At 43.9% G+C, this 20675-nt stretch overlaps 1 protein-coding gene across 1 annotated transcript in view; it reads left to right on the top strand.

Moving 5' to 3' along the window:
- The window catches only part of SYNE1 (spectrin repeat containing nuclear envelope protein 1), a 402501-nt gene that overhangs the window by 146700 nt on the left and 235126 nt on the right, over nt 1–20675 (top strand). Inside the window, exons 54-60 of the mRNA XM_030556596.1 lie at nt 3991–4347; nt 6848–6984; nt 10306–10483; nt 12623–12805; nt 14682–14825; nt 15173–15328; nt 19406–19570. Of these exons, the coding sequence (XP_030412456.1) occupies nt 3991–4347; nt 6848–6984; nt 10306–10483; nt 12623–12805; nt 14682–14825; nt 15173–15328; nt 19406–19570 (1320 nt within the window). The remainder of the gene's footprint in view (nt 1–3990; nt 4348–6847; nt 6985–10305; nt 10484–12622; nt 12806–14681; nt 14826–15172; nt 15329–19405; nt 19571–20675) is intronic.

Genomic DNA, 20675 nt, shown 5'->3' with positions numbered 1-20675 from the left:
TGGACCCCCTGAAACCTTTTTGCAGACCCCTGGTTAAGAACCACTGTCTTAATGGGCCAATACACAGGCTGTGCCACCTTGGTCCTCCGAGAATGCCTGCCCCATCTGCAGAGCTATATGGAGAGGAAACAGAGACAAGGGCAGGGCCATCCCTCTGCCACATCCCTTCCTGTCCTGTTAGGGCAGGGGTCGGCAACCAATGGCACACGTGCCAAAGATGGCACACAAGCTGATTTTTAATGGCATGCTACTGCCTGCTGGGACTCAAGCGTGCCATTAAAAATCCTGCCCAGCCCGGCCCACTCTCCTCTGCCCTCCGCCCCCTCTGTGGGGGCAGGGAGCAGAAGCATAGGCTTGCGCAAGGGGTGGGCAAATGGCCCCACTCTTCCGGTGTGGCAAGCTGTAGGGTCCGCGCTCCCAGGCTGGAGCGCCCAGTCAAGCACAGCAAACTGCCAGCCCCTTCCCCACCTTCCCCCCTTCCCCTGGAGTCCTGCTGCGTGTGCAGCGCTCTGGGGTTCGGGACTGCGCACTCCCACGGGGCAGTGTTTGTCTCCACAGGGAGGCAGACACGCTCCCTGCTTAACTGGAGCCCTGCCGCCGCGTGCGCAATGCTCTGAGGGTGGGGCTGCGCGCTCCTGCGGGGCAGCGTATCTGGCTCTGCTTGGAGCCTCATGGTAAGGGATCTGGGGCCAGGGGGGTTGGATAAGGGGTGGGGACAGTCAGGGGACAGAAGGCAGGGTGGGTTGGATGGGAGTGGGATCCCAGGCAGGGTGGTTAGGGGCAGGGGGATCTCTGGAGGGGGCAGTCAGGGATTGGGGGGTTGGATGGGGCATATGGGAGTCCTGGGGTCTCTCAGGGGATGGGGGGTTGGATAGGGGTCAGGACAGTCAGGGGACAGGGAGCAAGGAGGGTCCTGAAGGAGCAGTTAGGGTGGAGGGGTCTCTGGAGGGGGTGGTCAGGGGACAAGGAGCTGGGGGCATTGGAGGAGTCGGCAGTTCTGGAGGTCCTGTCAGGAGGCAGGGGTGTGGAGAGGTGCTGGGGCAGGCAGAGAGCAGGGGGAGTTGTATGGGTCAGGAGTTCTGGGGGTCCTGTCAGGGCAGGGTGCAATTGTATAGGCATGGGAGTCCTGGGGGTCTGTATGGGGGTGAGGGTGTGGATAAGGGTCGGGGCAGTCAGGGGACAGGTAGGGAGTAGTGTCCTAGGGGGACAGTCAGGGGACAAGGAGCAGGGAGGCTTAGCTAGGGGGTGGGGTCCTGGGAGGCAGTTAGGGGCATGGGTCCCAGGAGGGGGTAGTCAGAGGCCAAGGAGTGGGGAGGTTGAGGGTTCTGAGGGGGGCAGTTACCCAGCCCTGAGCCCTGACCTCCCCTCCACGCACACACACCCAGCCCTCTGCCCTGAGCCCCGCACACACCTCAGGCCCCTGCCCTGGGCCTGTACCTCCCTCATACACACCCAGCCTTCTGCTTGAATCCTTCACCTCCCCCGCCACGACCCCAGCCCTGACTCTGGCACCCCCACACATACCCAGCCCCCCCTCTGCTCTGGCACCTGCACCCCCTCACATGCCCCCAGCCCTCTGCCCTGACTCTTGCACCCTCCACATCCCTAGCCCTCCCCCACATCCCCACCCTGAGCACCAAAGGGAGCTCCTGAACACGCCCTCCAACATTCCCACCTGCATCCCTTGCATCAAATGGGAGCTGCCCAGGTAAGTGCCCCATACCCAAACCTTCTGCCCCAGCCCTGAGCCCCCTCCCTCATTCTAGCTCCTGGCCAGACCCTTCACCCCCAGCCCTGTGCTCAGTGCACTCTCACCCTCAGCTCAGTACAGAGAGAGGAAGAGAACGGGCCAGAAGCAGGGAGAAGGTAGATACCCACTGCATGTAGGCAGGGCCAGGACCCCAGACTGGCAGCGGTCTGAGCGGATTCGGCAGCTGGGATCTCGGCTGGCAGGAGCCGGCGGATGGAACCCCTGAGCGGCAGCGGACTGAGCCGCTCAGCCCACTGCCGGTCTGGGGTCCCAGCCACCGGCCCTGCACAGCCTGCTGCCAGTCTGGGGTTCTGGCTGCCAGACCCTTGCCAGCCAGGGTCCTGGCCGCAGGCCCCGTTCAGCCCGCTGCCAGCCTAGTGAACCCCAGACCAGCAGTGGGCTGAGCAGGCTGGCGATGTAAGATCAACATTTTAATTTCATTTTAAATGAAGCTTCTTAAACATTTTGAAAACCTTGTTTATTTTATATATAGACTTATAGAGAGAGACCTTCTGAAAAACATTTAAATGTATTACCTGTGTCGGGCATCTGTCTTATCCCAGACGGCTCAGGTTTTGTTGTCCGACCGCAAAGAGACAGACAATAACCAGCAAGAATCCCACTATCAAGTTCTTTATTGTAGCATGCCATACAACAGAGAACTGCCCATCTCACTCCATACAGAACCAGCCCCCTTCACAAATTCAAACTGTTTTTTATTAGCTGTTCTGTCGTGTCATCACTTACGTCGTGTCATCACTGTACCTTCCCAGCATTTGTTCCCAGCATACAAAACAAAGAACAACTGTTACTTCTTGATAACTTCATGCTTAGTACAAAAAAGAATATGTTACTTTAAAAAGTGTTTGTAAACATTTTTCTTTCCCAGCCTCTGCAAGCATTCTCTTATCTAGCAAGGCCACACAGATGTCTGTGCTGGCCTGTCTACCCCAGCCAGTAAATTAACCAGTAGGCCTTGCTGTGTTATTGCTAAGATGAACTGGGGTGCTAAGCAGAACTAGGCCAGAACCACACTCATCATCGGCATGTGAAACCTTTACTTAGAGTGAATAAATGACTCGGCACACCACTTCTGAAAGGTTGCCGACCCCTGTGTTAGGGCAATATGTGCCCTGGGGTGCACAGGGAGATCGATCCCTGCATTTCTCCAAGCACTGGGGAAGTGCTGATGCATGGGGCCCATAGAGTGAGGGAATCTCCTTGCACGCCCCCCTTCAATCTCTGAGGGCTGTCACTGTCTATGTGTTTATACACCCCAGAGCAAATTATGTATCCCTGTATGCAGTATAAAAGCAGAGTTCACATATATTTGCTGTCAAAACATTTCACTTCAGATGTTCACAGAGGAGTTTTAGATTGAGGCAAAGTGTAGGAAGCTGGTAGGCAGGTTTTTAGACTGACACTAAAGAGTCCTGGGTTCAGTTCCCACCTCAGTCATAGCCTTATTGTGCTATTTGGTCTATCAGATGCTTCAGTTCCCCAATTGTAAAATGTCGAGAGCTCTTCCCTACCTTACAGGGCTGTTGAGAGAATAAATACATGAATGATTGGGGGGCACTCAAGTTCTACTGATATTAAGGTCGTATACTGCATAGATGGCTATTTAGAGAGCTGCTTCTTCCATGCTATATCCCCCCAGGTTATAGAGGTCTTTTTATAGTTCCGATGACAGCATGTGATCTCACATGTATATATGAAATCAAATATACACAACATGCTGTCTGACGGAAAGCAAGAAATTGTGTAGCCAATAATGGTGCATCACAAATCATGGGCAGAATTGCAAAGCACTCCTTCTGCACTTCACATTTCTGTTTTTATGTCCTTAAAACAATTGAGATAAGCTGCACACTAGCATTTATTGTATTAAAGATATGTTTTTTTCCCATCTTAATCTAAAAAAGCTTCTTTGCATTGTCTAAGGAAAGTTGTTTTTCTCCTACTCTTCTGAAAATTTAAGAGTATACTAGCTTTAGAGTCACCCTGTTTAAAGCATTCTGTCTGCTGTGTTATTTTAATTTTATTTTAACCTTTCACTTACATTTTTAGATGGTGTGGGTATTGTGAAAATGGTTTTGTTGAAACTGCTGCTTTGTTCACCACAAAATGCTGGCTGTTACTTCTCAGTAGAATGTGCTGCTCTCCATTTGTAAGTGTTCAGATTTCCAGCTGTAGTGAATCACAGCACTTTCAGTTACCATGGCAATGTTCCATTGCAGGAGCTGATAGATTCCAGGCAGATTGGTGCAAGCCGCCTAAGCAGAGTTGAGACACTGGCTCCTGCAGTGAAACAGAACACAACTCCCAGTGGGTGTGAACTGCTAGATGCAGAGATGCAGGCCCTCCGGTTGGACTGGAAGCAGTGGGAAGAGAGCATATTTCAAACCCAGAACAACTTGGAGGATATAGTTAGCCAGATGGCCTCCTCGGAGCAGGAGTTCACTGCACAAGTTACTCAGCTGGAAAAGGCCCTGCAACAGTTCACCACGCTTCTTGCAGCCTGCTCTCAAAAGCTGACCCTCCTGGATAGCAAGCAAACTGATAAAGAAATAATTGAATGCTGGCACCAAGAAAAGGTAAGGCCACTTTCTGTTTCTCTAATCCTTTTTTTGGTTGTAAGTATACAAGTACTCTGTTGAAGAAAACTTGCTGGCAAGTGACTGTAATACACGGGCACAGGAAAAGTAGAAAGCTTTGAAATACATTTTTAAATATAAAATTCAAAGCTGAAATCTTTAGTAATGACTTTATAAACTTTTTGAAAAGGAGTCACAGTGTGCAGTGTTTTTATGGAGACATTTCTCTTTGGCCTCCATTGTACAAGGCATAATATATGTTTCTCAGCTCTCCCGACGCGGAAAACAGGGCCTTTCGGCAGAGGCAGACACTAGTGAATGCTAGTTTTGAGTTTTCCTTCCAGGTCCCTCAATATTTCAAGCCACAAAAGCACATGATTGCAGAAATGGGTATTGTATGTTGTGGTTTTCTGTAAGGTCAGATAGCCATCATAGGCATCATGTTTCCTTGTATTTAATCCTTGCTTTTTGCCAGTTTATTCTTCTCATTTCTCAGAACATCTTGGCATTGTGCATTATAAACTATTGGTGTATATTTAGAGAAGAGGACTTAGAAGCTATTATCTACTTGTTAACTGTTCCCTTAACTAGCTTAGCAGCGCTACCTGAAGACAGAGGGAGGCAGTCGAAACGTTTTCTCCTTCTTACTTCTCTCCAAGCTGATCTTCCATAGCAGAGGCAAAAATATTCCTGTATTATAAATGTGAATATTATATGCAGGGCTTTGGATTGGAGCCTGGAGCTGGAGCATGGAGCAGCTTCGGAGCAGTGGAGCTGCAGGTTTTTGCCGGAGCAGAGCCGGAGCACAGCTCCAAAGCCCTGGTTATATGTCTCAGAAAGGTTGCAGAGTGTTTCAATTTCTGCTAGCTTTGCACCAAAGCAGTCCTAGTAGAGTGAGAGCCACGTACTGCTTGCACTATCGCTTCTTCACTGAAGATCTGAAATGTTCTAAAACTTCCAGAGGTATTCTTCCTTTAACCTGAGATTATTAATCTCCATCTCCTGCTTGGTTAGTTCCCCTTTCACAGAATTCCCCTCTGATATGCAGATTTACAGTACCACTATGCAGCATTCAGTGCACAGCAGCGGGTCTGATGAGGCTGTAATACTACTTTAGACATTATGGGTATGAATATGCAAAATTCCCCTTGGCTCATACTATTTTTAACCTTGTATTATTATCAACACACATACAAAATCTCTGGTAATTACTGTATTTAAAAACAAATATTAAACTCCTTAAAATCTCAAGAAACTTCAAAATGTTGCTTGTTAATATTTATACTGTATACAAATTGTGGCTGAATGTAGTACTTTTCTAATATACTTGCTATTTTAATAACAAATATGCTGATTTAGAATATGTAGAATGCAGAAAAACGGAAGTCTTACTGTGTATGCCTCTACTTTATAATCTAATTTATAGTAAAACATAGGGAGTACTAAAAATTAAAGAGTCCAAGGAAAATTAGTAATGTGGACAAGGGTGAACCAGTGGATATAATGTACTTAGACTTTCCAAAAGCCTTTGACAAGGTTCCACACCAAAGGCTCTTAAACAAAGTAAGCAGTCATCGGATAACAGGGAAGGTCCTCTTATGGATCAGTAACTGGATAAAAGACAGATGACAAAGAGTAGGAATAAATAGTTTTCTGAATGGAGAGAGGTAAATAGTGGAGTCCCCCAAGGATCTGTACTGGGCCCAGTCCTATTCAATATATTCATAAATGATCTGGAAAAAAGAGTAAACAGTGAGGTGGCAAAATTCGCAGACAATACAAAACCACTCAAGGTAGATAAGCCCAAAGCAGACTGCAAAGGGTTACAAAGGGATGTCTTAAAACTGGGTGAGTGGGCAACAAAACGGCAGATGAAATTCAATGTTGATAAATGCAAAATATTGCACATTGGAAAACATAATCCCAACTATACAAAACGATGGGATCTAAATTAGCTGTTATCACTCAGGAAAGAGATCTTGGAGTCATGATAAATAGTTCTCTGAAAACATCTGCTCAATGTGCAGTGGCAGTCATAAAAGATAAAATGTTAGGAGACTTTTTAGGAAAAGGATGGCTAATAAGATAGTAAATATCTTATTGCAAGTTAATGGGAACAGGATGTGCACAGCACCTTTGAAAATCAGGCAATTTCTGTTTAGGTGCCTAAATCTGATTTCGGGAGCCTTCTTTTAGGCATCGAGAATTAAAAATATTGGCCAGATCTTACAAAAGAACTGTATATGACAGTATTTTTTGCAGAAGTACCAAACACTTTGCCATCATAACATTTAAAATATTCTGTGTTGATTTTATTTATTTGTTTATTTAAAAGTTACAGCGCTGAGGAACTGTACACATCCCATTTTTCTGAATAATGGTACAATCTCACTTTAACACAGCACAAACAACGTAAGGCACACCTCATCTGAATTGTTGACAATAGTATTGAACAGCCACAATTTCAGTTCTTTTCATACTTGTTTTTTTTCCCCACCAGGAAACACTGGATGCTCTAACAAAGGCAGAGAATATGACAGAAGAGCTCAAGACTCAGTTAAATGACCTTTGTAGATTTTCCAGGGATTTGAGTACCTATTCTACAAAAGTTTCAGGGTTAATTAAAGAGTACAATAGGTAAGCATTCATCTTATATACAGTTAAACAATACTCTGTGTGTATAACATATACCTTTTGATCTAGTATATCATAAGTTAAAAAATGGCAAGTGAACAGTGGATTGATTATTTACTGATTGCCTTAAACACAATGGCAATAAAGGTTGAAAAAATTGCCATCTTGTTTTTTAAGTCCTCGATTGAGCCAAAAGACTCTGCTTTGAATGGTTAAGAAATGTCACTGTGAATGACAACAGATAGTCATTGGGTCAGAGAGAGAGAATGAAAATAACTGTCTAGCCTGGTGATTTGGACATTCACCAAAGATGTGGGAGAATCGAATTCAAATCCCTGCTTCAATCGTTATTTAATTGTTTATACAAAGTGGAAAAGCTTCCACAAGAGAGACTGGGAAAATATCCCATAATCTAGTGGCTAGGACACTTTCCTGCAGTGTAGGAGACTCAAGTTCGCATCCCTTTTTCACATCAGGCAGAGGAGGGTGTGATGGGATGTACCAATCCCACACTGGGCCGCTGGGGACCAATCATTGTGGGCACAGGTGGCCACACCTCCTTTCCCCTGCTGCGCATGCTCCAGGTGGAGAAGCCAGATAAAAGGAGGCAGCACAGCTCAGTCGAACGGGCAACAGAGGAGGAAGGATGTACACTGCTTGTTCCTGCAACGCTCCTGGCGGTAGAGCCCAACTATGCTCCAGGCAACTCGCCGATGGTGGAGACTTCCCGGGAAGCCAAACCACCGCCCACTAAGGAGGCTGCTGCCTGCTCTACATCCCAGTCCAGAGGGAAATAAGGCCTACAGACTGTTTTGCCCCACCCAGGGGCCATAAACTAACTGTCCTGCCCAGGCGACTAATTCCCCAAGTGCTACTGCCTGCCCCAGCCAGGAGGCTGCAGGGTTCTTGGCTGTTTGCTTGCTTTGCCCTACCCCAGGGCTGAGGCCTGCTCACTGCTTTGCCCTGTCCGGGGGGCTAATTCACCAAGTGCCACTGCTGGCCCAGCCAAAAGAGGGCTCCATACTGGTTGTTTTGTTTTGTCCGTCCTGAGACCACAGACTAGTTAAGTGACCCCCATCAGGGGCCCTGAGACCCACTTGGCCAAAATCACCCACTTAACGGGAAATCCTGACAACAGGGTGATAGGGTGTACTAGGCTGATGGGGGCACCTCAGTTCAACATGCAGGGCCTCCGTCACATGTGGTGGAGAATGTAGGCACTGATCGGGTCCTACTAAGAGGACAAACTCAAGGAGATCTATTTGAAAGAGCCACACAGACACAATGAATAGCGACAAGATATTAAAATGGATGCTGGAAAGCCAGCAGCAACAATAGCAACAATAACAACAAGCCCAACTGCTACAGCAAATGGCCGCTCAACAAAACAACAGATGGCCCACCACCAAGAGCAGCAGCAGTAGCTGATTACAGAGCTAGCTGCACAACACCAATCCCAGCAAGAACAGCTAGTTCAGCAGATGGTAGTGCTCCTGCAACCTAGGGGCCCACTCGGCCCTGCTAGGGTGAGCCAGGGTTCAGAGAACAGTCTTACTGGGTGGGAAGAAGGGGAAATGGTGGAAGTGAAGTGGGAATGCCTGACGACTGATGGACTTCCTGAGTGAGCCAGTCCTTTTTCACACAGATTTTTCAAAAAGTTTTATACTCCGGACTTATGCTTCGGAGGTAGGTCTTGGAGTGGTCCTGTCACAAGAGCATGAGGGGGAGGAGCACCCCATGTTCCATCTGAGTAGAAAGTTATTCCATCGTGAGACTAGGTACTCCACAATAGAAAAAGAGGCACTGGCTGTGAAATGGGCCCTTGAAGCCCTACCAGGTGGGGAATCACTTCCAACTTATCACAGGTCATGCACCCCTGCAATGGCTCCATTCTATGAAAGACACTAATGCCAGGATCATGAGATGGTACCTTGCCCTCCAACCCTATGAATTTGAGGTACTTCACCACCTGGGCCAAGCTCATGAAAATTCAAACTTCTTTTCCTGGGTAGGAGTGGGGAAGGAGAGGAATGGGGGGCAATCGTCTGATCTGGACTTGAGGGGGAGGGTGTGTGATGAGGTGTACTAATCCCACACTGTGCCGCTGGGGATGAACCAATCATTGTGGGCCCAGGCGGCCATTCCCCCTTTCCCCTGCTGCACATGCTCCAGGTGGAGAAACCAGATAAAAAGAGGCAGCCCAGCTCAGGCAGGGCAGGTGTCAGAGGAGGAAGGATGTACACTGCCAGTTCCTGCGACGCTCCTGGTGACTTGCCAATGGCAGAGACTGCTGGGGAAGCCAAGTCGCTGCCCGTTGAGGAGGCTGCTGCCTGCTCTATGTCCCAGCCCAGAGAGAAGTAAGGCCTACAGACTGTCTGTTTGTTTTACCCCACCCCAGGGCTGCAGGCTGATTGCTACTAAGTACTATTGCCTGCCCCCCCCAGGCTGTTTGTTCCTTTTGTCTGGCCAGAGACCACGGACTAGTTAGTTAAGTGACCCTGTCAAGTGACCAAGACCCACTTGGCCGAAATCACCCACTTAATGGGGAATCCCAATGACAGGGTGTACCAAACCAGCACTAGGCCAACAGGAGCACCCCAGCTCGATACGCAGGGCCCCCATCACAGAGGGAATTGAACTTGGATCTTCCACATTACAAGTGAGTACCCTGAACACTTAGCTAAGAGTTATAAGGATGGCAGAAGCATCACCACTGGCCATTTTGTAAACAGCACCTAAATTGGGGGCGGGAGTGTTAGTGAATTGCTGTTGAATTCATGAATAGTCTACCAAAATGTTATCTTTTTTTTTTTTGGTGAACTATTCATGTGGAAAAAGTCACCCAGCTCTAGCAAAGGGGGCTACTTATCAGAATGAGCCCTGGCAAAAATCTGTGACTCAGGCTCACAATTCCTCCCCTGTTTTTCCCTTTTTCCTGGGAGGAATGGAGTTGCAACAGCTCTTTACAGTGTTCATTTAAGTCCCTCCTCCCCTACTGCCATCACTTCAGCTCAACTCTGCTGGCTGGTGCAATGTCAGGGTGGAGCCAAGGCTCTGCTCACTCCCTCTTACTTGGTTGTAGTGGTGGGAAGTATGCATTCTAGACCTCTTAGGTTTTTAAGGAGATGGTGGCTTTTTCACCTGTGGCCATGCAAGATAAGAACACAATCTAACCCTAAACAGATTATTCAGTTGCTTTTAGTCTCAAACTATATATAATATGAGTCTTAGTGTAATATCTGTGGAAATGCCTATTTCATTATATCTAACTGAATCTGCCATTCCCTCCTGTTTTCATTTAACTCTGTAAAATGACAAACTCAGCCTCTGTCTACAAGCTTCAAAGGGCTGTCAGAATAAAGAACAGGTTTTGCAACAGAGATTCCGGACAGCTTTCAGGGACTTCCAACAGTGGCTGGTCAGTTCAAAAATCACCACCGCCAAATGTTTCGACATGCCTCAAAATATCAATGAAGCACTTGCAAGTCTACAGAAAATACAGGTAATTGTACTGCAGTCAGATAGTGATTTAAGAGTGACATGATTAGCTTAAAACTGAGTCATCTATCTGAATTTTGTTTACTCTACTATTTTTAGTTTACTGTTGTTACAGCAAGACTAACGATGATTATAACTGAGAAGGACTAGAAAATTATTTTTTTTCTCTGTTTGGTTTGTTCATTTTGTGGATAGCCATTTTCACTATTTTCCCCATTATAGGATATGTCTGTACTGTAAACACAGGATGTGATTACAGCCCAAACTCATGTACCTGAGCTAACTTTACTCTAGCTAGCTCAAGTCTGAGTAGCGCAGGCGTGGTCTAACCAGGGTTCTGGATAGGTTTGTTTAGTCTGCGCAGAAACCCATTCTGCCAGAGTGTCACCACTTGGGGACCTAAGCCAGCTACATTAATGTTAGCTCAGGTATGTCAGCTTGAGCTGCAGTCACACTGTGTGATTACATTTAGATATACTCATAGTCAGTTTCCTCCCTCCATCTGGGTCTTTCACACAGTTACGGGGGGACACATTTTTTTTTAAATAGGAAAATGGTTGTAAAACAACAACATAAAATGGAAGGCAGGAACATTATGTGATACCTGAAGCTATTTCAAAATAATAGTTTCTGCAAACTTTTCATCAAGTATGAATATAATCTATAATGTAATGTAAGTAAAGGACTACAATCATGCCGGCAGGCAATTAACTTGTATATTTTTCATTTAAAGGTAATACTAATACCTTTAAATGAAATGTCCAATAGTTTATCTGCAGATTCCTAGTCCCAAAACAGATAGTTTTCCCCTTGGAATTGTACTTAAAATTTTGCATAATGTTGGATTAATATCTCCACTTTTTCATCTAAGGAAGCCTGCTTTAGAGGGAGAGAACTCTTTGGCTTTTTCTGGTAACCATGTTTGTGAATTACAGAAATGTCAGCCCATTAAATCTTAGGTTTGTCATTCGAGCAGTGGCAAGCAATTTTTATTCATCATGAAAACCTTTCATGAATAAAATAACCATTTGCTCACCTTCTGCTTAAAAGTATAAATTCATGATTGCTACGCACAATATACACTTTCTACATAAAAGAAATTCTGCTCATACTTCCAGGCATTTCTCAAGAAACCATGTTCACTTTCATTCCTTAATCCATCCAACATTTAGGAATCCATTAGCCTGTCTGATATCAGTAAACATTCATAGGTTCATAATGTAAAACTTCCATTGCCCTCAGTGGGGCTGGGTTTTCACTCATAGATTTTAGAGACAGAAGGAGCCATTCTTATCTAGTCTGACCTCCTATGTAACATAGAACTTCACCCAGTAATTTATGCATTAAGCCTATAATTTCTTAATCTAGAGGTATTTTAGTAAGGTAATTGTGAACCAGAAACTTTATATTATGGCAATTCTGATCATCATCATAATAAATATCTTTAGTTATATATTTCCTTTCAATCCAGAGAGTCACAAAATACTTTTACAAATTATTCATAGAAATTTCACCCATACTGAAATACAGTACTTTTGAGGTGGAACTTTGAAATCTGTTCATTAACCTATCCACATAATGCAATAGGTCCATGAAGTGAAGAATACCTTGAATTGCGGAAGTAACTAAGCAGAATGTGACTACCACAATTAGCGTTTGTCCCGAGTACCAGGGTTAACAACCCGACACTCGGGTTGTTTTTTTTTTTTTAAAGGCCTGTGATTATTGAAGATTCCAACTGAGTTACACTGTGTATGTCACCTAAAAGATGATCTCTTCAGTAGCGAAGAAACTGAGACCACTATGCCTGGATATTGGTTCAGTATCTACTCTGAGCAAAGTCTACCTGTCACCTACTGAATCCCAAGTATTGCTTCTTCTTGCAACACACTGAGATTTTCAAAGAGGTGTCCTATCTCAGTAAAGAATGGGTCATTTTATGAATTCACACACAGTCCTAGCTTGTTAGTGTCCATTTCGTTTAGGCTCGTGATACCTCTGGTCTAGGTTGTTGCTGTCCCTGAAGCCTCTGATTTTTGCTGGGTATAAAGTGGAATGCATTTAAACAAACGTGAATTAGTGTGACTGTGAAAGCTCTTTCTGCACATTATCTATAACTAATTGGCTAGTTTCTTTTGCCAAGGAATCCTTATCTGAAAGCGAAAATGGCCAGCATAAACTAAACACTGTGGTGTTCAAAGGAGAACTGCTGAGCACTATTCTGCCCCAAGAAAAGGCTAAAGTTATCCAAGCCAAAGTTGTTACTGCTAAAGAAGACTTGAAAAATTTTCTCTCCACCCTGCACCAGAAGGAATCTGCTTTGGAGGTATGGAGCCAGTCAAATAGGGAATGGATTGACTAGAAACCTTTTTATTTTTTTTTCTTTTGCCTTTCTGATCGCAAGTGTCTTGATAGACTGAGTAATTTACATTTCTTGTTACTGAGTAAGGTCCGCTTTGCTGTTTGATTCTTGTTCACATGCTCAGGGTCTAATTGATCACCCATATGTGAGGTCAGGAAGGAATTATTCCCTAGGTCACATTGGCAGTGGCTTGTGGGGGATGTGGGGAGTCGCCTTTCTCTGCAGCATGGAGTGTGGGTCACTTGCTGGGTTTAAGTGGGTATTATTGTGTCTTGATCCCTCCTATTTTCTGCCTGTCACATATAATAATTTAATCTGCTGTGGGCTGTAATATTTTGGCCTAATTTTGGTGGAGGTTTAGTGTACAGATGCGTGGTGGTGGTGGTGGTTGCCTGTGATAGACAGTAGGACAGACTAGATTATGTGGTTCTCTCTTCTGGCCTTGGAATCTATGGCTCTATGACAGCTAGTTCTAAGTGCCTCTCCTTTGATGCAACTGGAAAATGGCTAAACTCAGAAGGTCGGATTCTGCCACCCTTCCTCCCATTGAGTAGTTCTTTACCAAACACGTCATCCCATTAATTTAAATGGCATAGCTCACATAATAAGGTACTAGTCAAGGTAGAGGATGGTGGAATCTGGCCCAATCTCAGCAGCTTGAGCTTCATCCAATAAACCAAATAGCTAAAATGCATGAAAATACATTGTTTTAGGGCAAGACTCTGATACCCTTGCTCCATGAGTAGTTAAACTGATTTAAATGGGCCAGCTCAAATAGTCTTACTCGTGTTTAATAGTACCTTGCTATCAGAATCTGGGCCTTCATGCAATCAGTAGACCAAGTTTGTCCCACTGAAATGTAATTAAGAATTACCCAAGCAAATATTTTAATCATAGATACAATGTTGTACCACAGTAGTCTGCTCCTTACAAAATGTCTGATGCAAGTATCATAGAAATTAAACGTCTTTAAAACTAACACAGTATACTTCAAGTCCAGAAGGGGCCATGACACAGAACTTCAGACTGGATGATCATAACATAGGCCATAAAATCTCTCCCAGTGATTCCAGTTTCAAGCCCCTACCTTCTAGTTGAGATAGAAAATATCTTTTAGGTCAGTTTTAAATTGCATTGACAGGAAATGTAGGAAACTCTTTGGGCCGAAGCCTCACCTCATGTAAATCAGCACCGAAGACAATGGAGCTATACTGATTTAGGCCTCCCTTGTTTCAGAGTGGATATGTGGAGAGATGTCACACAATACAGTAGAGACATCCTGTGCTGTTCTCACATGGACTGGGATTAATCCTTCTAAACCCAGAATTTTCAGATCCACATCCTAAATTTTTCATTCTGAAGTGATGGGGATGAAAAGAAAATTAGTCTAAAAATCTTGAGAAAACTAAACTATTTGAACTATGCTGGTTAGAGCTTTTACTCCACATTGATTGTTTTAGATATTCTCCTCTCAGCCAATGGAATGAGTCCATGGGGAAAAAAATGCAGTCAGCAAGGGCTTTGTAAGGCTTATTTATAAGGACTTGAAAGTAAAGCAAATTACAGTCAGAAAGTAATGGTTCAACTAAGTCCTACAGCTCTTGGCCGTGAAGGCGTCCATTTTTAAATCATTTCCCCCACTCTGGCTACCAAACATAGCCTTTTCTCTGAGCGTTTGTGCAGGGTGTGGGAGAAAGCAGAGCTGAAATGAACCTTTCACACCTTAGCATACTTCTGTGTTTGGATTATAGATTGCATAATAACATTGCAGCAAACATAGTGGTGCATTATTTTTTGTTTTGTTTTTGTTTTTTTAAATGTGCGTATCATGTCTCCACAGAACTTAAAGATCCAGATGAAGGACTTTGAAACAAGTGCTGAGCCTCTCCAGGACTGGCTGAACACGACTGAGAAGATGGTGCAAGAAAGCAGTAGTCGACTTCATGACCTCCCTGCAAAGAGGAGAGAACAACAAAAGTTACAGGTGATAAGGTCCTAAAAACACATCCAGCCATCCCTAGCCTGGTTTCCTGTGTCATGAATTCCTAATAAATGCTTGATCATGCTGGCACCCTGATCTCCAACTAAAGGCTGCATCCAGTTTTGGAGCCTACTTCAATCCTCAGGCAGATTTTTTGTCTCGCCACTTCTTGATGACGTGATGTTTCCTTTCTGTGACTGTCTTGTGTGCGTAATGATCAACTGTTGCCTTTGTTTAAGATGCTTGCTAATGGCAAGGGCATGAATGTCCATGTTAACAGGGCTGCTTGCTTTCTTTTTTGCTTGCTCTTTTGCACTCGCACTTAATAGTAACATGCTTGTGCTTTACAGTCTGTCCTTGAGGAAATAAGCTGCCACGAGCCTCAGCTCAACAGGCTAAAAGAAAAAGCTCAGCAGCTGTGGGAGGAGCAAGCTGCCAGCAAAAGCTTTATGCGCAGAGTGTCTCAGCTATCTTCTCAATACCTAGCTCTAAGCAATCTCACCAAGGTAATGCACCGCCTTGTGCGCACTTTCCAGCAGTTCTTGTGAATGTGACCGATGTGAAAACAAATGATTGAATTCTGAAATATCACAACTGTCTTGCTGCTGTATTGTACGGTATGTCTGCTCTGTCCTATGTCTGAGGCTTGTGCTGCAGAGGGGAAAGGTATGTGTGGATCGTTTACCTGATTGAACACTGAGCTAATTGTTTTTTCCAATGCATTGGTCTGAGAAGAGAAACTGAGAGTCCACATACATGGTGTATAATTTCTCCCTCCCCCTTTGTCCCCTCCCCTCCCATCGCCCCCAAAAAGTGATAATTTGCAGGGAATTATGTTTGAAATGAAACAAATTTGGGTATTTTGAATGGAAAAAAAGCAAGCCATGATTTACAGCATTTAGGATAATTTGGTTTGATAATTAGTATCCCCAGGAGCATATAAGGTACCAGTAATTATTTTTCAAAACCTGGGGGGTATTTTATACAGAATCACAATAATGAAATGTTGCTAATACTTAGCCAGTCCTTTATCGTAAAGTTTATTATCTGCATTATGAATTTGTGTCTAGAAGTTGGTAGGTTGGCATCAGCATTTTTTAAAAGCATTTGTTAGCTGTTAGTGTGCTTTGGAGTTATCAGAGCTGTCATAAACAGATAGCTAAGGGTTAATGTTCTTTTACCTGTAAAGGGTTAACAAAGGGAACCAAACACCTGACCAGAGGACCAATCAGAGAACAAGATTTTTCAAATGTCAAGGGAGGGAAGTTTTTGGGTGGGTGTTCTTTGTCTTGGTTCGATGGCCCTCTCGGCTCTGAGAGTGATCTCTCTATCTCCAGGCTTTCTAATCTTCTGTTTCCAAGTTGTAAGTACAAGGATAGTAAGACAATAGGTTTATATTGTTTTTTTGTATTTACATGTGTGTAGTTGCTGGAATGTTTTAAATTGTATTCTTTTTGGATAAGGCTGTTTATTCATTTTTTCTTTTAAGCAATTGACCCTGTATATTGTCACCTTAATACAGAGACCATTTTTATGTCTTTTTTCTTTCTTTTTATATAAAGCTTTCTTTTTAAGACCTGGCTAAGAAACGAAGGGAGGGGGAAAATCTCTTCGTGTTAGATTTACTAAGCCTGACTTTGCATACTCTCTGGGTGAGAGGAGAGAGAGATTTGATCTCTCGGTACTTGTGTTTCAAGGACTTGAAGCAGGGAATATCCTAGAGTACCCAGGGTGGGAAAATCTGGGAGGAGGTGAAGAGGGGGAATGGAAGTGGGTTATTTCCCTTTGTGGTGAGACTCAGGGCATCTGAGTCTTGGGGTCCCCCAGGGAAGGTTTTGGGGAGACCAGAGTGAGCCAGACACTGGAATTTTCTGGCTGGTGGCAGCGATATCAGATCCAAGCTGGTAATTAAGTTTGAAGGTTTCATGCTAGCTTCTCATGTTCTGAACTCTAAGGTTCAGATCTGAGTAGGAAAGTTAGGACAAGAGCGAAATAGCATTCTCCAGTGGCTTGGGCACTGAATTGAGGCTGGGAGACCTGCATCCTATTCCCATCTATCCCATTGACCTGCTGTGTGACATCGAGCAAGTCAGCTCACCACTGCGTACCTCCCTTTCCCTCTTACCCTTTGTCTTCCTTGTCTATTTGGATTGTAAGCTGTTTAGGACAAGGACTGTCGCTCCTGTGATGCCTATTGTGGTGAGGCCTTGATCTCAGTTGGAAACTACAGGCACTACTGTAATATAAACAATTATGAATATTAGGAGTGTGTTATTGGAGACTATTTAATTTGAGTCCATTTAATAAAGTATCATTTCTATTTTTAATAGTTACTAGTTTGTTAATTTGTCAACTAAGTGTATACAAATAGAGAATTATGAAACATATAGTTTAGTCATATAATATAAAAAATATTGTATATGGGGCCATATCCTGCTCTTCATGATTAAAAAAAAAAACTACAGGAAGGGAAAAGGAATATGGGGAAATTCTCATGAGTTGAAACTAATGGAGTTCCTTGCACATCTTAAAGTCAGAGAATGGGAGTTTATGGAATGTCATTCCCCCCCTCCACCCCCGCCTCTGTGCTTTCCTATGTGGGGCAATCCCAAAGATCTGTACCCAAAGCATCCAAAGCAGAGTGCCACTGCTTGCACAGAGCTGTGAGATGCCTTCTACAAGTGTGTTCTCACATTATGTACTACCAGAAGTTTCTAAGTGATCTTCAGGTGCAGCCTTGTATGGAGTGTATTGAAGTAATTCAGTCCTGAGATGATGAAGGCATTGGTAAGGTAAGGCAAGGTCCGCATATGGATGTAAGAAAATGGAAATAGGCCTAATAAAAACCAATGGCTGAAAACTGAAGTGAGACAAATTCAAATTAGAAATTACATGTAATTTGGGGTCCATTAACTACTCTAAATCTCTCTGCCATATGACACTTCAGAACATAGACACAATGGGATGAGTTAAAGATAGTAACTAAAATTAAGGAGTGAATTTACTGTCCACAAGGTCAGGTTTTGTGTCCATCCTCTGGAAGGATGATAGACTATGAAGTATATCTATTTTTACAGAGTTAAGCGCTAGTATCTAATATTATTTTAATCATGCTTTGTATTTAGTTCTGTATAGAGTATATATTGAAGTGATTAACAGATAGCTCTCAAAATGTAATTGTAAATGGGGAATTATAGAGTGGCTGTGTTTCCTGTGGGATCCCTCAGGGACCAGTTCTTTGCCCTATGCTATTTAATATTTTTATCAGTGAACTGAAAGAAAACATAAAATCATCACTGATAAAGTTTGCAGATGACACAAAAATTTGGGGAGTGGGAAATAATGAAGAAAACAGGTCATCGATTCAGAGCGATATGGATCACTTGGTAAACTGGGCACAAGCAAACATTGGGTATTTTTAATATGGCTAAATGCAAATTTATTCATTAGGAACAGAAAATATAGGCCATCCTTACGGAATGGGGGACTCTATACTGGGGAGCAGTAATGGAAAAAGTTTTGTGTGGGAGCAGATACTTACTTGAACATGATCTCCAAATATGATGCTCTGGCCAAAAGAGCGTAAGCCGGGGAATCTCAAGTAGAGAGAGAGAGATTATTTTACCTGTGTATTTGGCACTTGTGTGACTGCTGCTGGACTACTGTGTCCAGTTCCGGTGTCCACAATTCAAGAAGGATGTTGATAATTTGGAGAGGGCTCAGAGAAGAGTCACAAGAATGATTAAAGGATTAGAAAACATGCCTTACAGTGATTAGACTCTAAAAGCTCAATGTATTTAGCTTAACAAAGAGAAAGTTAAGGAGTGAATTGATTACAATCTATAAATATATGCATGAGGAACAGATATTTAATAATGGGCTCCTCAGTCTAGCTGAGAAAGTTCTAATAATACGATCCAATGACTGAAAATTGAATGTAGACAAATTTAGACTGCAAATAAGCTATACTTTTTTAATGGTGATAATAATTAACCATTGGAACAATTACCAATTGTAGATTCCCCACCACTGACAATTTTTAAATCAAGGTTGGATGCTTTTCTAAAAGATCCTCTCTGATAATTATTTGGGGGAAGTTCTATTGCCTGTGTTATACAGGTGGGTAGACTAGATTATCACAATGATCCCTCCTGACCATGGAATCTATGAATCAAAGAAATGTAAATGAAAATGACTACTTTACGTAAAAAAAAAAATTCTCACTTGTAACTAGGCCCTTCAAATGGTTTTGCTAATGTAGTATTTTAGGAGACTGACTGATTTGTTTAAACACTTAAATCTATTGATACATTGAACAGACTGAGAAAGGGAGCATTTGAAGAGCCAAATCTTCTAATTTGGGGGACTGAATTGAGTGTACTTGTAAAATTGGCACATGCATATAGTGTGTGCACCACTCGTTTGTATATGCAAAGTAGATAACTGCACGTATACGCACTTGAGTATGCAACATATGCATGAAATATGGTAGACACAGTTTAGAGCTTGAGATGCAGGTGGCTAAGTGCATACTGAGCAGTCACTGAAATTGTTGGGAGTGTTAATATCCATATGAATTTCAGGAGAAGGTTTCCAGAATGGATAGGATTGTCGCAGAGCACCATCAGTTCTCTCACGGCATAAAAGAACTCCAGGACTGGATGGCTGATGCAGTTCATATGCTGCAATCTTACTGTCTCCCTACAGCTGACAAAAGTGTTCTAGACAGCAGAATGTTAAAGCTGGAGGTATGTAAACAAATGGATACAAAGATGACATACATAGGGCCCATTACTTCAGGTGCTATGAAATACTGACCACTATAAGTAAGTTTGCAAAATTCAAACACTAATTTTTCATGTACTTCAAAAAAAACATTTTGGAAAAATGTTGCCTTTTGGAGTATAATGGGCTTATTTAAAATAAAGATATACTGGTCCATTGTGACATGGACAATGGTGTAAATATTGAAGAAAAAATGTCAAGATGATACATGGTTAACTAGGGCTATAGAGAAAGTATGATATTTTCTTTAGTTACACAGTCATACTGTCTGTCAAATTTTACAAGTGACTTAAGTACTGTATTGTGTAACCATAACATTCTGTTCACATAGTTTGTTGTTTGTTTGTAGTAACTAATGCATTGCTCATTCAGGGTAGATTGTGGTTAGGGTTACCATATGTCCGTATTTTCCTGGACATGTCTGGCTTTTTAGTTGTTAATCACCGTCCGGGAGGATTTTTTAAATATCTAAAAACATCCGGAAAATACAGACGTATGATAACACTACCCACTGATCCTCTCTCCTCTTGGGATGTCAGCTTGCTGCAGCCTGTGGATTGCAACCTCCCATCCCCACCCAGTGCTTCTGCAACCTGGTGCTCCACAGCTAGGAGCGGTGGTGTCTCTGCAGCCAGCTGCGGGTAGGGGGGGCCTGTGGCTGCTTCTCCCTCCTCCGAGCATCCCCTATGGCTCTGGCAGAGACTCAGTCTCCCCCCTCCATCTCGGCTGTGCAAGGAGCCCTCCTGCCAGCGGTCCGTGCAGCCAGGGCTGCCTCCCCCTACCCGTCTGCGGAGCCACTGCCTGGGGGGAGGGTCCCGGTGCAGAGGAAAGTTTCTAGGCGTGCGGCGGTGGCTCTTGGGAGCCCTCCTCCCCAAGGAAGGGCTCGCACTGCAGCGTCTCCCCCAGCCGCCTGGCCTGAGCTGCCGCAGCCTTGCCGGATCCAGCTGGTGGCGGGATGGAGGACCCCCTGAGAAGGGGGCCTGCAATTGGGATGCAGCCTCACAGCTGGGAGCGTGTTGGGGCTGGGATGCCCAGCTCGAGGGCAGGCCCGGGGCCCAAAGGAACTTC

The sequence above is a fragment of the Gopherus evgoodei genome, chromosome 3 (genome assembly GCF_007399415.2).
Source record: "Gopherus evgoodei ecotype Sinaloan lineage chromosome 3, rGopEvg1_v1.p, whole genome shotgun sequence".
Classification (NCBI taxonomy): domain Eukaryota; kingdom Metazoa; phylum Chordata; order Testudines; family Testudinidae; genus Gopherus; species Gopherus evgoodei.
Note: the sequence above shows the minus strand (reverse complement) of the source record. Positions and strands in the feature narration are given on the sequence as shown.